General features: G+C 56.9%; 1 protein-coding gene across 3 annotated transcripts in view; it reads left to right on the top strand.

The window, feature by feature from the left end:
• LOC137356956 (rho guanine nucleotide exchange factor 2-like) overlaps window positions 1-16,522 on the top strand; it is a 257,769-nt gene that overhangs the window by 224,038 nt on the left and 17,209 nt on the right. For all 3 annotated transcript variants that reach the window (XM_068022843.1, XM_068022845.1, XM_068022844.1), the window contains exon 10: window positions 15,544-15,611. In XM_068022843.1, the coding sequence (XP_067878944.1) occupies window positions 15,544-15,611 (68 nt within the window). The remainder of the gene's footprint in view (window positions 1-15,543; window positions 15,612-16,522) is intronic.

The raw sequence follows: 16,522 nt of genomic DNA, 5'->3' as shown, positions 1-16,522 counted from the left end.
TACAGTGACAGACCTGTCCCCACCAGTACTGTACCCCAGTGTTCGACACTGACAGACCTGTCCCCATTAGGACTGTACCCCAGTGTTATACAGTGACAGATCTGTCCCCACCAGTACTGTACCCCAGTGTTATACAGTGACAGACCGGTCCCCACCAGTACTGTACCCCAGTGTTATACACTGACAGACCTGTGCCCACCATACTGTACCCCAGTGTGATGGAAAGAGGCTATTGTTTATGACAGGCTGTTTCAGCCTGCTGCATCAGTCCTACTCCGCACACCTGCTGTTCCATCGCTTGAAGATCCTGGCAACAGGACTAAATGAGTTGTTGGTGAATTGGGACCGGGCCAGTGATAACAGGCCCATCTGGGTAGGCCGGAGCCTGTAATCAAGCCCTGTCAGACGTCTGCAATAATGGAATGAATTTCATGCCAAATGGAGTTTAAGCAAACATAATTGCACCTTCCTGTTTCGTAATTTAATCTTGAAGATAGGAGGCTGGCGGAACTGAGATAATTGGCCGCTCCTCATGATACTTTTATTGAGGAGCCGCAGGCTTGCTCGAGGCCGGCATGTTTTTAATGGGCCTGTTTCTGTCTCTTTCTGCCTCGGATCTGCGGCCCTCTCCGCTCAGATGCAGAACGACCTTCGTGTGTTCAGCATCACGGATATCCAGGCCGATACTGTCGAGGTTTCTTGGGGAGATGGGGGGAGGGGGTGAGCAGGTAGAAATTTCCAAACCGAGACGGATAGATTTTGTGTTGGGTGAGGGGGGATTAAGCGTCACGGAACCAAGGCGGGGGACAGGCCCGAGGGGCTGAGCGGCCTCCGCCTGCCCCGTCTGGCACCCTCTCAGGCCTGTGGTCTGGCCTTGAGAGGGCCCTCCATTTAAATTTCCGCAAGGCGGCCCGCGAGCGTTGGGGGTCCGCGCGGTGACCTGGCCGACTGAGATCAGGCAGCAGGGCCGGCCGAGGTCACGGGTCTCCGGCCCGAGCCCAGGCTGGGTCTGGAACATTCCAGTCGGCCGTCAGCGCTCCGCCAGCGACCCATTCCGAGGCCCGGCCCTTTCGGAACTCCCCTGTGGGGCCTCGACGCGGGGGCGCTGTCAGGGCCCGGTGAGCCGCCAGGCCACGCGGTCAAGGCCTGGGCCCATGGGTTTATACCGAGCGCTCTGACTTCAGGCCCCCAGCTGTCCCCTCTCAGCGGGGTGTTCAGCTTCCCAGAGCCGAAGATCACACAGATAATGTGTTAAAATGATGTGAGTGGGAGTCTCGAGTGAGCTCGGTTCCCTGACGCTCGTTTCCAAGGCAACCCCGACTCCCCCCCCCCTCGCCCGCCTCCTTTGTAAGCTCTGCTGTTAGCCTCCTGTCTCCACCTCGTACCAACTTCCTGACCAGATGGCAGAGTTCCTCCCCATCTCTCTCTTTCACTCTCGCAGGCATGTTTGTGAATATATATTGAAAAGTCTCGCCATCTGTTCTGCAGTCACTCGCTTCTCCTCCCCTTGTTCGTTCCCCCCCCCCCATTGCTCTTCCCCTCCCTCTCCCCTCCCTCTCCTTCTCCCCTCCTCTCTCTCTCCCCCCTTCTCTGCCTCTTCAGCTCCCTCTGTCTCTTCCCCCCGTCTCTCTGTCTCTCTCCATCCCTCTCTCTCAGCCTTCCTCTCTTTCTCTCTTGCTCCCTCCCTCTTTCTCTTTCCCTTCTTATCTTTCTCTCTCTCTCCCCCCTTCTCTCTTTCTCCCTCGCTCTCTCTCCCCCTCTTTCTCTCTCTCTTTCCCCCCTCTTTCTCTCTTTCTCTCCACCCTTCTCTCTCTCCCCTCTCTCTTTCTCTCTCTCCCCCTCACTCTCTCTCCCCCTCACTCTCTCTCCCCGTCTCTCTCCTCTCCCGCTCTCTCTGTCTCTCTCTCTCTCCCCCCTCTCCCTCTCTCTTTCCCCCCTCTTTCTCTCTCTCCCCCTCTTTCTCTATCTCACCAACTCCCCCCTCTTTCTCTGTCTCTCCCCCTCTCTCTCTCCCCCCTCCCCCTCACTCTCTCCCCCTCATTCTCTCTCTTCCCCCCCTCCCCCTCACTCTCTCTCCCCCTCTCTCTGTCTCTCTCTCTCCCCCCTCTCCCCCTCATTCTCTCTCTTCCCCCTCTCCCCCTCACTCTCTCACCCCCCCCTCTCTCTCTCTCCCCCTCCCCTCCCCCCCTCCCCCTCACTCTCTGTCCCTCTCACTCTCTCTGTACCCCCTCTTTCTCTCTCTCTTCCCCCTCCCCCTCTTCCCCCCTCCCCCTCACTCTCTCCCCCTCTCTCTCCTCTCCCGCTCTCTCTGTCTCTCTCTCTCTCTCCCCTCTCCCTCTCTCTCTCTTAATTTGCAGCTGCTGTCTTTCAGACAATGCTGCTTTTCACCCTGGCTGGCTGGCCCAGTTCTGACTGCCTCCCTGACCACAGATGTTTGAAGTTTGTGTGTCAGGGCCTGGGACAGCAGGCTGCTTGTAACTCCTGACACCTCGCTCCCAGCTTCCATAAACAGTTATGAGAGGATGTGAAAGCGGTACTGTGACGTGCTCGGCCTGCAGTCCGCAGCACAGACTAACTGTTGTGTTTCGGAGGTGGTTTTGCAGACGGCATTAACCCTTTGGTTTCAGTGTGTGGGCTTTTCGATAGTCAGCCCTGCACTGGCTTCCGCTGGGGCTGGGGGGTGGAGGGTGGTGGCGGCTGCGCTCTGCACAGAGCTAAATCTGTCTTGACAACTGCGGCCTACCACTTAGGCTTCTCGACCGGAGGCGGAAGCAGCAAGTTTTTAATGCTGATTTTTTTCCAGCCGTACCAGTTCCAACTTTCCACCCCCATTTCCCCTCCCCCCACGGAGGCCCTGATTCCTCAGGAGCCAGTGACAGTCTGCTATTCGACTGTAAGAGGCATCACCTCCGGTCCTCAAGCCCGCTCCAGGCGGGGCTCGTTGGGCTGCGCTTCGGGGGAGCAAATTACGTTGCCTCTCACTCCACTCCCCCACCCCCACCCCCCCCCCCCCCCCCCACACTCATCCAGGAAGCTCAACAAATGAAAGGCTGGGCACGGAGCCTGCGGCCTTCAAGGCCTCGGGGTGGGGGAGCGAAAGCGAAGGCGGGCGCCATGTGCCGGGCCAGCTGCATGCTGGGTAGCCCCGAGAGGTTCCGTCACGTGAGCTGCCTCCGCCCCGCCCCCGCCGTTGGCCGCCTGACACGTCCATCCCCGTGTCGTCTCCCGTGCATGTTGTACAGCGTTTCGATCACGGGCTCACAATGGCGCCCCCCCCCCGCCCACCCCGCCGCCCCCCACCGCACGTGACTGCTGTGGAGAGGATCTCCTTCAAATGCGGGGTGGGGTTTGCGGGACAGATGTGCAATTAACGGATCAACTTCCCCTCTTGGTGAAACACTCAACCACAAAATGACAGCTTTCAGGCCAATTTCCTGTGTAAATTGGCCGAGGCAAATTGTTCTGAGAAGTTTCCTCACTGTAAACAATCCGCATTACATCCCAGCGAGGTCATTCCGGGAGGAGACACGTATTACTGCTGGGAAAAGGTACAGCACAGGGGGTTAGATACAGAGTAAAGCTCCCTCTACACTGTCCCCCATCAAACACTCCCAGTCAGGGCGCTCCCCCGCCAGCGGAGGAGAGCGCCTCAGCTGTCCGGGCGGCCGACACCGGGGACGGACCGGCGGGCGGAGGAGTAGCCGAAGCCCCCGGGACGCCCCTCACTGCAGGTGGCGAGGGGGCTCGGGAGAGCCTGTACTTTCTGCGGCCTGGACGAGTCCGTGTTCCACATTTATACGGAGTGTGCGAGGTTGCAGCCCCTCTTTGAGTATCTGAAGGGGCTGCTCCTCAAATTCTGGCTGCACTTCAGTCCCACGCTCCTGATCTTTGGGCACCCGGTGCGGAGGGGCTTGGGCCGGGAGGAGGATCTCCTCGTCGGTCTGCTCCTGGGCCTGGCCAAGCTGGCAATTCACAGGTCCAGGCTGCGGGCCGTCGGGGGTCCATCCTCCCCGATTGCCTGCCCCTCTTCCGTGGTTACGTCCGCGCCGGGTGTCCCTGGAGAAGGAGCATGCGGTGTCCGCCGGTACGCTTGAGGCCTTCCGCGACCGGTGGGCACCGCAGGGACTGGAGTGCATTGTAGGTGAGGCTGTTTGATAGTTCCTCCTTTCCACTGCACATAGCAGCCTGTAACCGCTGTCCGTTTCTTCAGGCCCTGACACCCGTGCTGCTATTTTTTTCTTGAAGTGTAAACCTTCACAGGCGAGCAGTCTGCTGGCGACTGTGCCCCAAAGAGGCAACATTTAATTGGCCGACGTCTCTAACTGGAGCGGGTAGGCCCCAGGCTCCACCTGGGCCTGTGCCGAAGCTCCTCAACTGAGCCTGAGTTGTGCGGGGTTGCGGGGCGGTGCAGTCTCGGGGATCAGCAGCCAGCGGGTCCTGCCGTCTCCGTGTGTCCACCCATCCAAAACTCTGCTGCCGCCGTGTCCCAACTCGCACTGAGTCCTGCTCGCCCATCACCGCCCGTGCTCGCTGACCTACACTGGCTCCCGGTCCGGTCACAATTTTGAAATTCTCACCCTCATTTCAAATCCCTCCGTGGCCCCTCACCCCTCCTATCTCTGTAACGTCCTCCAGCCCCTACAACCCTCCGAGATGGCGTGTGTATGTGTGTGTGTGTGTGTGTCTGTCAGACACTCTCCTCTCACATGAAGCCTGCCACCTCTGGATAAGGAGCCACTGGGCTCCGGATGTCCGTGGGGGTCGTAGCCCAGTAACAGACACTGGTGTCTGACACACACGGACACCCAGCCCCGGGTCCGAGAGCTCCCACAATGAGTGCCTCCGACAGAGGCACAATCCAGAGGCACTGCTCAATCCGACCTCACCCCCCACCACCGTCTCTACTTCTCTCTCTCCCCGCCCTCTCCCCCCTCTCTCTGCCCCTCCCCTCCCTTCTCCACCACCTCTCCCCCTTCGCTCTCTCTCCCCCCTCTACCTCCCACTCCCCCTCTCTCACTCCCTCCTCCCGTCTCTCTCTCTCTCACCCCCATTATCTCTCTCCCACTGTCTCCCTCTCCCACTATCTCTTTCTCCCCCACGCTGTGTCTCTCACTCTCTCTTCCCCCCCATCTCTGTTTCTCTCTCACACAATCTCCCTCGCTCACTTTCTCTCTCCCCGACTATCTCTCTCTCCCACTATCTCTCTATCCCCCACGCTATTTCTCTCACTCTCCCCCCTGTCTCTCCCTCTCTCACTATCTCTCTCTCTCTCTCACTATCTCTCTCTCTCTCCCACTATCTCTCTCTCTCCCCATGCTATTTCTCTCTCTCTCTCCCCTGTCTCTGTCTCTCTCTCTCTCCCCCACGCTATTTCTCTCTCTCTCTCCACTATCTCTCTCTCTCTCTCTCTCTCACTATCTCTCCCTCTCTCCCACTATCTCTCTCTCTCTCCCCACGCTATTTCTCTCTCTCTCTCCCCTGTCTCTGTCTCTCTCTCTGTCCCCCACGCTATTCTCTCTCTCTCTCCCACTATCTCTCTCTCTCTCTCTCACTATCTCTCCCTCTCTCCCACTATCTCTCTCTCTCTCTCTCTCTCCCCCACGCTATTTCTCTCTCTCTCCCTGTCTCTGTCTCTCTCTCTCTCCCCATGCTATTTCTCTCTCTCTCTCTCCCACACTATTTCTCTCTCTCTCCACTATCTCTCTCTCTCTCTCACTATCTCTCCCTCTCTCCCACTATCTCTCTCTCTCTCCCCACGCTATTTCTCTCTCTTTCTCCCCTGTCTCTATCTCTCTCTCTCTCACACACTATCTCTCTCTCTCACTCTCTCTCTCCCTCCTCTCTTTCGTGGCTGACTACTCCAGTTTAGACAGTACTGCAGTCCAATCCAGTTCTGTGTTGCCTCTGCAGCCAAGTGGAGTAGTTTGTGTTGGGAGCGTGTTTTTTTTGGAGTGGCAGGTTCGGCTGTGTTTGAGCTAATATAAACAGCAGCCTGGGGCCTGTGCACGAGTGGCCTGCAGTCTGGGAGAGGACGTGAGTGAGCACAAGTGAGGGCGAGATATGCCTGCATTCTCAACCGACCCACTTGCTGGGCCTGTCACAACAGCTCACCGTGATGGTCCCTAATCCTTTCTCCTCCCCCTACCCTCCCCCATCCCCCCCTCTCCTTGTGTTTCAAGGCTCTGCTCCTCCTGCTCATTGCTCTTACCCAGGTGCCTGTCTCGAGGGCACCTACCCCACTCCCAAAACCTTCGCCCTCGTGGCAGGCTTCACCAGACCCTCAGTGAGGGGAGGGGGGATGGGGGACAAGCCCAGAGAGAGGGGGGGTGGGTGCACGGAGCGGGGGGGAGGGGGTGGCTTTGAAATCTGTCCTATCGAGCCGGGGTCGAGGGCGAGGGAGGGGGATTAAAAGGAGAGGCCAGTCAGCCTGTCTCTGGTGTGTGTGTGTGTGTGTGTGTGCGTGTCTGATTCGGGGCTCGAGGCCCGGGTGCCCGTGTCGAACCATAGCACAATTACGGCACAGAAGGAGGCCGTTCAGCCCATCGTGTCCGTGCTGGCTGGAAAAAACGAGCAGCCCGTTCTAACCTCACCTTCCAGCCCCTGTCCGTAGCCTTGCAGGTTACAGCATTTCAGGTGCAGGTACCTTGTAAAAGAATGATGGTTTCTGCCTCCACCACCATTCCTGGCAGTGAATTCCAGACTCCCACCGCCCTCTGGGTGAAAAAGTTTTTCCTCATGTCCCCTCTAATCCTTCTACCAATCACCTTAAATCTGTTCCCCCTGGTAATTGACCTCTCCGCTAGGGGAAACAGGTCCTTCCTGTCTACTCTATCTAGGCCCCTCATAATTTTGTACACCTCAATTAAGTCACCCCTCAGCCTCATCTGTTCTAAGGGTTGTGTGTGTGTCCGAGCCTGTGTTTGTGTTTGTGTGTGTGTGTTTGTGTGTGTGTCCGAGCCTGTGTGTGTGTTTGTGTGTGTGTCCGAGCCTGTGTGTGCATTTGTGTGTGTGTCCGAGCCTGTGTGTGCATTTGTGTGTGTTTGTGTGTGTGTCCGAGCCTGTGTGTCAGAGCCTTTGTGTGTGTCCGAGCCTGTGTTTGTGTGTGAGTGTGTGTTTGTGTGTGTGTTTGTGTGTGTGTGTGTGTATGTTTGTGTGTGTGTGTGTGTGTGAGCCTGTGTTTGTGTTTGTGTGTGTCTGAGCCTGTGTTTGTGTGTGTCTGAGCCTGTGTTTGTGTGTGTGTGTCTGAGCCTGTGTGTGTGTGTGTTTGTGTGTGTGTCCGAGCCTGTGTGTGCATGTGTGTGTGTGTGTGTTTCTATGTGCGTCCGAGCCTGTGTGTGTGTTTGTGTGTGTGTCCGAGCCTGTGTGTGCATGTGTGTGTGTGTTTGTGTGTGTTTGTATGTGTGTCCGAGCCTGTGTGTGTGTTTGTGTGTGTGTCCGAGCCTGTGTGTGCGTTTGTGTGTGTTTGTATGTCCGAGCCTGTGTGTGTGTGTTTGTGTGTGTGTCCGAGCCTGTGTTTGTGTGTGTGTGTGTGAGCCTGTGTGTGTGTTTGTGTGTGTGTGAGCCTGTGTTTGTGTGTGTGTGTGTGAGCCTGTGTGTGTGTGTGTTTGTGTGTGTGTCCGAGCCTGTGTGTGCATGTGTGTGTGTGTGTGTGTTTCTATGTGCGTCCGAGCCTGTGTGTGTGTTTGTGTGTGTGTCCGAGCCTGTGTGTGCGTGTGTGTGTGTGTTTGTGTGTGTTTGTATGTGTGTCCGAGCCTGTGTGTGTGTTTGTGTGTGTGTCCGAGCCTGTGTGTGTGTTTGTGTGTGTGTCCGAGCCTGTGTATGCGTTTGTGTGTGTTTGTGTGTGTGCCGATCCAATCTTTCCTCGTAGTTGCAACTTTCAATCCCTGGCAACATTCTTGTCAATCGCCTCTATCCTCTCCAGATTCTGTCCTTCCTGTAATGTGGTGACCAGAACTGTACGCAATACTCCAGCTGTGGCCTAACCAGCATTTTATACAGTTCCAGCATTACATCCCTGCTTTTGTATTTCATACCTCGGCCAATAAAGGAAAGCATTCCATATTCCTTCTTCACCACTCTATCCACCTGTCCTGCCACCTTCAGGGACCTGTGGACATGTACTCCAATGTCTCTCACTTCTTCTACCCCTCTCAATACCCTCCCGTCTATTGTGTATTCCCTCACTTTGTTTGTCCTCCCCAAATGCATTACCTCACACTTCTCTGGATTGTGTGTCCGAGCCTGTGTGTGTGTGAACCTGTGTTTGTGTTTGTGTCCAAGCCTGTGTTTGTGTGTGTGTGTGCGTTTGTGTGTGTGTCCGAGCCTGTGTGTGAGTGTGTGTGTGTGATTGTGTGTGTGTGTGTTTGTGTGTGTGTCCGAGCCTGTGTGTGTGTTTGTGTGTGTTTGTGTGTGTGTCCAAGCCTGTGTGTGTGTTTGTGTGTGTGTCCGAGCCCGTGTGTGTGTTTGTGTGTGTGTGTTTGTGTGTGTGTGTTTGTGTGTGTGTTTGTGTGTGTCCGAGCCTGTGTGTGCGTTTGTGTGTGTTTATGTGTGCGAGCCTGTGTGTGCGTTTGTGTGTGTGTCCGAGCCTGTGTGTGTGCGTTTGTGTGTGTGTCCGAGCCTGTTTGTGTGTGTTTGTGTGTGTGTGTGTGTATTTGTGTATGTGTTTGTGTGTGTGTGTGTTTGTGTGTGTGTTTGTATGTGTGTTTGTGTGTGTGTTTGTGTGTGTGTGTTTGTGTTTGTGTGTGTGTGTTTGTGTTTGTGTGTGTGTGTGTTTGTGTTTGTGTGTGTGTGTGTTTGTGTGTGTGCGCGTTTGTGTGTGTGTGTTTGTGTGTGTGTGTTTGTTAGTTGTTTGTGTTTGTGTGTGTGTGTGTGTGTTTGTGTGTGTGTTTGTGTGTGTGTGTTTGTGTTTGTGTGTGTGTTTGTGTGTGTGTTTGTGTGTGTGTTTGTGTTTGTGTGTCTGTGTTTGTGTGTTTGTGTGTGTTTGTGTTTGTGTGTGTGTGTTTGTGTTTGTGTGTGTGTTTGTGTGTCTGTGTTTGTGTGTGTTTGTGTTTATGTGTGTGTGTTTGTGTGTGTGTTTGTGTGTCTGTGTTTGTGTGTGTGTGTTTGTGTGTGTGTGTTTGTGTGTGTGTGTTTGTGTGTGTGTGTTTGTGTGTGTGTTTGTGTGTGTTTGTGTGTGTTTGTGTGTGTGTGTGTGTTTGTGTGTGTGTGTGTGTGTGTTTGTGTGTGTGTGTGTGTGTGTGTTTGTGTGTGTGTGTGTGTTTGTGTGCTTGTGTGTGTGTGTGCTTGTGTGTGTGTGTTTGTGTTTGTGTGTGTGTCCGGGCTCCGGACCTGCTGCTTTGAAGAATCCTGGCCTTTCCCTGGATGATTCTCCTGGGAACAGCACTGACTGAACACGGTTTGTCTCCGAATCGGAGCCTAGGCAAGTTTCTCAGCCCAGTGTTCTATTCTGGTAAACCCTCTCTTCCTGTTTTATGAAAAAGTAACTCTCCTTCCATTAGCCTCTACCTCCCCTCCCCCACAGGATGGGCCTGATGACTGCATAACACAATATTTATTTATAGTCGTAGCCGTTTGAAATTGTCTGACAGAAAGGGGGAACTGTTCCACTCCCTCACTGACTACCTAAAGGCCCTGCTCTCAGAATAGTCCCAGGTTTCAGTTAAACACAACAGGAACTGACCTCATTCTAGCTTTGGACAAGGCCCAGTGTCTGCGCACAACTATTTATCCAATTCCCCTTTTGAAAGTTACTATTGAATCTGCTTCCACCGCCCTTTCAGGCAGCGCGTTCCAGATCACAACAACTCACTCTCCCTCTCCCCGTCTCCCTCTCTCCATCTCCCTCTCACTCTCTCCGTCTCTCTCTCTCTCCCTCTGCCTCTCCCCATCTCTCCTTCTCCCTGCTCCCCCCATCTCTTTCCCTCTCCCCAGCTCTCTCTCTCTCCGTCTCTCTCTTCTCTCTCTGCCCAGTTCTCTGTCTTTGTCTTTCTCCCTCTCCTCGTCTCTTTCCCTCTCTCCCTTTCCCTCCTCACTCTCTCCCCATGGCTCTGTCTCTTGTCTCTCTCTCCCCATCTCTCTCTCTCTCCGTCTCTCTGACTCTGTCTCTCTCGTTCTCACTCCCTCTCTCCATCTCCCTCTCTCTCTCTCTCCCATCGTCTCTCTCGCGCTCTCTTTCTCCCCAGCTCTCTTCCTCTTCACATCTCGCTCTTTCTCTCCCCATCTCTGACCCTCTCTCGTGCTCCCCGTCCCTCTCTCCCCATTTCTCTGTCTCTCTCTGTCTCTTTCTCTCTCTCTCTTTTGCAGTCTGAATTTCACTCCCCTGACAATGGGGATATATTTCTGCTCAGCTGTGTGTCTTCCAGCCAGAGGCTATCTGAATAAAGAGCTGCCAGATAATGAAACTGGGATACCTCGGGCTGTTTACCCAGGCCCTGAATCTGTTTTAACAATGGTTATCTCCAGGTTTGAATGCTCAGTATTTTAATGCTTTTCGAGTTGCAGACTTGCCTTGCTCATATCAAACGGTAACTAAATTCCCCGTTGTGCATCAGCAGTTTGATTCACAGCCACCATTCCACTGTCTGAATCTTGGCCAGTGTCCAATGGGAGACAGCTGCCGTTTGCAACGTGTCAGTGAACTGCAGCTCCCGAACCGGACTCCGCACCCGGAGTGACAGATCCCCAACCGGACTCCGCACCCGGAGTGAGGGATCCCATACCGGCCTCCGCACCCGGAGTGACAGATCCCCAACCGGACTCCGCACCCGGAGTGAGGGATCCCATACCGGCCTCCGCACCGGGAGTGACAGATCCCGAACCGGATTCCACACCCGGAGTGAGGGATCCCATACCGGCCTCCGCACCGGGAGTGACAGATCCCGAACCGGATTCCACGCCCGGAGTGAGGGATCCCAAACTGGACTCCGCACATGGACTGAGGGATCCCGAACCGGACTCCACGCCGGGAGTGAGGGATCCCAAACCAGACTCCGCACCGGGAGTGAGGGATCCCAAACTGGACTCCGCACCCGGACTGAGGGATCCCGAACCGGACTCCACGCCCGGAGTGAGGGATCCCAAACTGGACTCCGCACCCGGACTGAGGGATCCCGAACCGGACTCCACGCCGGGAGTGAGAGATCCCGAATCGGACTCCGCACCCGGACTGAGGGATCCCGAATCGGACTCCACGCCCGGAGTGAGGGATCCCAAACTGGACTCCGCACATGGACTGAGGGATCCCGAACCGGACTCCACGCCCGGAGTGAGGGATTCCGAACTGGACTCTGTACCCGGAGTGAGGGATCCCAAACCAGACTCCGCACCGGGAGTGAGGGATCCCAAACTGGACTCTGTACCCGGAGTGAGGGATCCCGAATCGGACTCCACGCCCGGAGTGAGGGATCCCAAACTGGACTCTGTACCCGGAGTGAGGGATCCCGAACTGGACTCTGTACCCGGAGTGAGGGATCCCAAACCAGACTCCGCACCGGGAGTGAGGGATCCCAAACTGGACTCCGCACATGGACTGAGGGATCCCGAACCGGACTCCACGCCGGGAGTGAGGGATCCCGAACCAGACTCCGCACCGGGAGTGAGGGATCCCAAACTGGACTCCGCACATGGACTGAGGGATCCCGAACCGGACTCCACGCCTGGAGTGAGGGATCCCGAACTGGACTCTGTACCCGGAGTGAGGGATCCCAAACCAGACTCCGCACCGGGAGTGAGGGATCCCAAACTGGACTCTGTACCCGGAGTGAGGGATCCCGAATCGGACTCCACGCCCGGAGTGAGGGATCCCAAACTGGACTCTGTACCCGGAGTGAGGGATCCCGAATCGGACTCCACGCCCGGAGTGAGGGATCCCAAACTGGACTCTGTACCCGGAGTGAAGGATCCCAGACCGGACTCCACGACGGGAGTGAGGAATCCAAACTGGACTCCGCACATGGACTGAGGGATCCCGAACCGGACTCCACGCCGGGAGTGAGGGATCCCGAACCAGACTCCGCACCGGGAGTGAGGGATCCCAAACTGGACTCCGCACATGGACTGAGGGATCCCGAACCGGACTCCACGCCCGGAGTGAGGGATCCCGAACTGGACTCTGTACCCGGAGTGAGGGATCCCAAACCAGACTCCGCACCGGGAGTGAGGGATCCCAAACTGGACTCTGTACCCGGAGTGAGGGATCCCGAATCGGACTCCACGCCCGGAGTGAGGGATCCCGAACTGGACTCTGTACCCGGAGTGAGGGATCCCAAACCAGACTCCGCACCGGGAGTGAGGGATCCCAAACTGGACTCCGCACATGGACTGAGGGATCCCGAACCGGACTCCACGCCGGGAGTGAGGGATCCCGAACCAGACTCCGCACCGGGAGTGAGGGATCCCAAACTGGACTCTGTACCCGGAGTGAGGGATCCCGAATCGGACTCCACGCCCGGAGTGAGGGATCCCAAACTGGACTCTGTACCCGGACTGAGGGATCCCAAACTGGACTCTGTACCCGGAGTGAGGGATCCCGAACTGGACTCTGTACCCGGAGTGAGGGATCCCAAACCAGACTCCGCACCGGGAGTGAGGGATCCCAAACTGGACTCTGTACCCGGAGTGAGGGATCCCAAACCGGACTCCACGCCGGGAGTGAGGGATCCCAAACTGGACTCTGTACCCGGAGTGAGGGATCCCGACTCGGACTCCACGCCCGGAGTGGGGGATCCCAAACTGGACTCCGCACATGGACTGAGGGATCCCGAACCGGACTCCACGCCGGGAGTGAGGGATCCCGAATCGGACTCCACGCCCGGAGTGAGGGATCCCAAACTGGACTCCGCACATGGACTGAGGGATCCCGAACCGGACTCCACGCCGGGAGTGAGGGATCCCGAATCGGACTCCACGCCCGGAGTGAGGGATCCCAAACTGGACTCTGTACCCGGAGTGAGGGATCCCGAACTGGACTCTGTACCCGGAGTGAGGGATCCCAAACCAGACTCCGCACCGGGAGTGAGGGATCCCAAACTGGACTCTGTACCCGGAGTGAGGGATCCCGAATCGGACTCCACGCCCGGAGTGAGGGATCCCAAACTGGACTCTGTACCCGGACTGAGGGATCCCAAACTGGACTCTGTACCCGGAGTGAGGGATCCCGAACTGGACTCTGTACCCGGAGTGAGGGATCCCAAACCAGACTCCGCACCGGGAGTGAGGGATCCCAAACTGGACTCTGTACCCGGAGTGAGGGATCCCAAACCGGACTCCACGCCGGGAGTGAGGGATCCCAAACTGGACTCTGTACCCGGAGTGAGGGATCCCGAATCGGACTCCACGCCCGGAGTGAGGGATCCCAAACTGGACTCTGTACCCGGAGTGAAGGATCCCAGACCGGACTCCACGACGGGAGTGAGGGATCCCAAACTGGACTCTGTACCTGGAGTGAGGGATCCCAAACCGGACTCCGCACCGGGAGTGAGGGATCCCGAAGCGGACTCCGCACCCGGGAGTAACGATCTCCGGACTGGACTGCACACTGGCACTGGGTGGGTGTCGGCCTGGATTATGGGTCTGAACCTCTGGAGCAGGGACCAGGAACCCACAACCTTCTGAGTTAAGGCGAGGGAGTGCGACCCCACACTGTACCCCTATAAGACGAGGGTTGAGAGATGGTGGTGGCAGGGTGGTCGGCTGACCGTCCTGCCCCTCCCCCTCGCTCCCCCTCCCCCAGCGAGTCTCCAGTTCTAAGTGACCACTGCTCACCTGTAAACGCTTGTGGAGTGACCCCTCGTGAGTCGCCCAGCTTGTGGTAACACCGAGGGACAGGGACGGAATGCAGACTCAGATTTCCGCACGTCTCCTCTCCCAACACTCACGCCATTGGCCCCCTCCCCGGCATGCCCGTCCTCGCGGCCAATCAGAAAACACCACGGGCTCCTCGATACCCCCATTGGCTGATATTGCCGTTTCCGGCGTTTCGAGAACGAACGGAATTGAGTTCAAGAAAAAAAATGATCTAAAAAAAAAACCCCACATAATTTATTCAACACTGTGATTTTTCTCTGATCCCGGCAGCGTCCCAGAGATTCATCTCCAAGCGCTGGAGATTCCGGGAGAATTCCGGAGGGTGCCTGGGAGGAGAGGGGAATGCCGGCCTGTTAGGAAGGCCAGGCCCAGCTCCCGGACCCTTGCTTGTGCCAGCATTCCCTCCCCTCCCCCAGTGCCGGCCTTTGTTTAACTAGGTCGCCTCGTGCTTCCCTCTGCCCAGCTTTGTTTTAGATGCTGAGGTCTCGGGTTTCCCTGCCCACAGAAAGGCCACCTGTCGACAGCTGTTCGCATACCCGCAGCCCTGGTCTGAGAGGCCCAGGGTCAGCTCTTGCTCCACCTGTCTCTGCACATCTCCGGCCTACCCCCCCCCTTCCTCAGCCCCCACCCCACCAACCCCCCCACTCCCGAGGGGCTCATTAGATGAGGCCTCGCTCCACTGAACTGCTCGGAGCGATGGCGGCCTTTTGAAGGCCGAGTGAAGGGCACTCGGCCTGTGGTGCCGTTGCCGGGGGTGATTTAGGCCGAGCTGCAAAGCGCAGCTAAATTACTGCCCTTACAAGCAGTCACCACATTCCCAAAGTTTGAGGGGGTGCCTCGGGAACATATTCCAAGGGTCGCGGAAAGGAGCTGGAGGGATGGCACTTCCTCGGTTCTCAGCTCCTCTCGAACCCTGCTGCCTGTGTCCCAACTCGGACCGAGTCCCGTTCACCCATCACCCCGCCTGTGCTCCCTGACCAACGCTGACTCCCCGGTCCAGTAACGCCTCCATTTTAAAATTCTCATTCTCCTTTTCAAATCCCTTCCTCACTTCCTCCCTATCTCTGTCACCTCCTCCAGCCCCTACAGCCCTCTGAGATCCCTGTACTCCTCCAATTCCGGCCTCTTGACCGTCCCCCCGATTCCCATCACTCCACCATTGGCGGCCGTGCCTTCAGCTGCCTGGGATCTCCGGAATTCCCTCCCTAAACCTCTCCGTCTCTCTCTCTCTCTCTCTCCTCCTTTAAGACGCTCCTTAAAAACCGAACTCTTTGACCGAGCTTTTGGTCGTCTGCCCCCCCCTACGTTTCAGTGCGGGAGTGAGGGGAGAGCCGGGGGCGGGGGCAAAGTAAGGTTATTGGTGTCGGAGATGGTGGGCAGGGTATTAGTTTATTGTTCATGCACTTTATTGGGGCAGGGGAGGAACAGTGGGTTAGGTAAGTGTTTTGGGGGGAGGGTAATTCATTGAATTGTTATGGGGAGGTGGTGCACAGACAGCTGGGGCTATTGCTGGGGGGACAGACTGCCCATCCCCCTCCACATCATCGGGGCGGGGGGGAAACGCAGTCCGTCACGACTATTTAAATATCGCAGGGTGGGTGGGGGGGAGTCGGGGGTCCGCCATTGCGTCTGCCCGTTTGGCGGCAGGCCGACAGATTTCAGCCCGGTCAGTGTTTCCGTGTGGAGATATTGTCCTGTTGTTTCAGCACTCTAACCGTGTCTCTCTCTCTCTCTCCGCAGACTGTAATGTGACCATTCACAAGAGCTGTAAGGATACACTGTCCTCTTGCACCAAAGTCAAACAGAAGGTGAGAGAACAGGCGGTATGGAGGCTACAACGTGACCCGGGACTGCAGCCTTCACATCACTCACTCTCTCGCCATCACTCACCCTCACACACCCTCACTCACCCTCACACACCCTCACTCACCCTCACACACCCTCACACACCCTCACTTACCCTCACTCACCCTCACCCACCCTCACACACCCTCACTCACCCTCACTCACCCTCACACACCCTCACACACCCTCACTTACCCTCACTCACCCTCACTCACCCTCACCCACCCTCACACACCCTCACTCACCCTCACACACCCTCACACACCCTCACTCACCCTCACTCACCCTCACTCACCCTCACCCACCCTCACACACCCTCACTCACCCTCACACACCCTCACACACCCTCACTCACCCTCACCCACCCTCACCCACCCTCACTCACCCTCACTCACCCTCACACACCCTCACTCACTCTCACACACCCTCACTCACCCTCACACACCCTCACTCACCCTCACACACCCTCACACACCCTCACTCACCCTCACTCACCCTCACCCACCCTCACACACCCTCACTCACCCTCACCACCCTCACCCACCCTCATACACCCTCATACACCCTCACACACCCTCACTCACCCTCACCCACCCTCACTCACCCTCACTCACCCTCACACACCCTCACACACCCTCACTCACCCTCACTCACCCTCACACACCCTCACTCACCCTCACCCACCCTCACCCACCCTCACACACCCTCACTCACCCTCACCCACCCTCACACACCCTCACTCACCCTCACTCACCCTCACACACCCTCACTCACCCTCACTCACCCTCACACACCCTCACTCACCCTCACACACCCTCATCACACTCACTCACCCTCACTCACCCTCACACACCCTCACTCCCCTCACACACCC

Source organism: Heterodontus francisci, chromosome 46 (assembly GCF_036365525.1).
Source record: "Heterodontus francisci isolate sHetFra1 chromosome 46, sHetFra1.hap1, whole genome shotgun sequence".
Lineage (NCBI taxonomy): Eukaryota > Metazoa > Chordata > Chondrichthyes > Heterodontiformes > Heterodontidae > Heterodontus > Heterodontus francisci.
The sequence above is the reverse complement of the archived record's forward strand: the minus strand, read 5'-3'. Positions and strand labels throughout refer to the sequence as shown.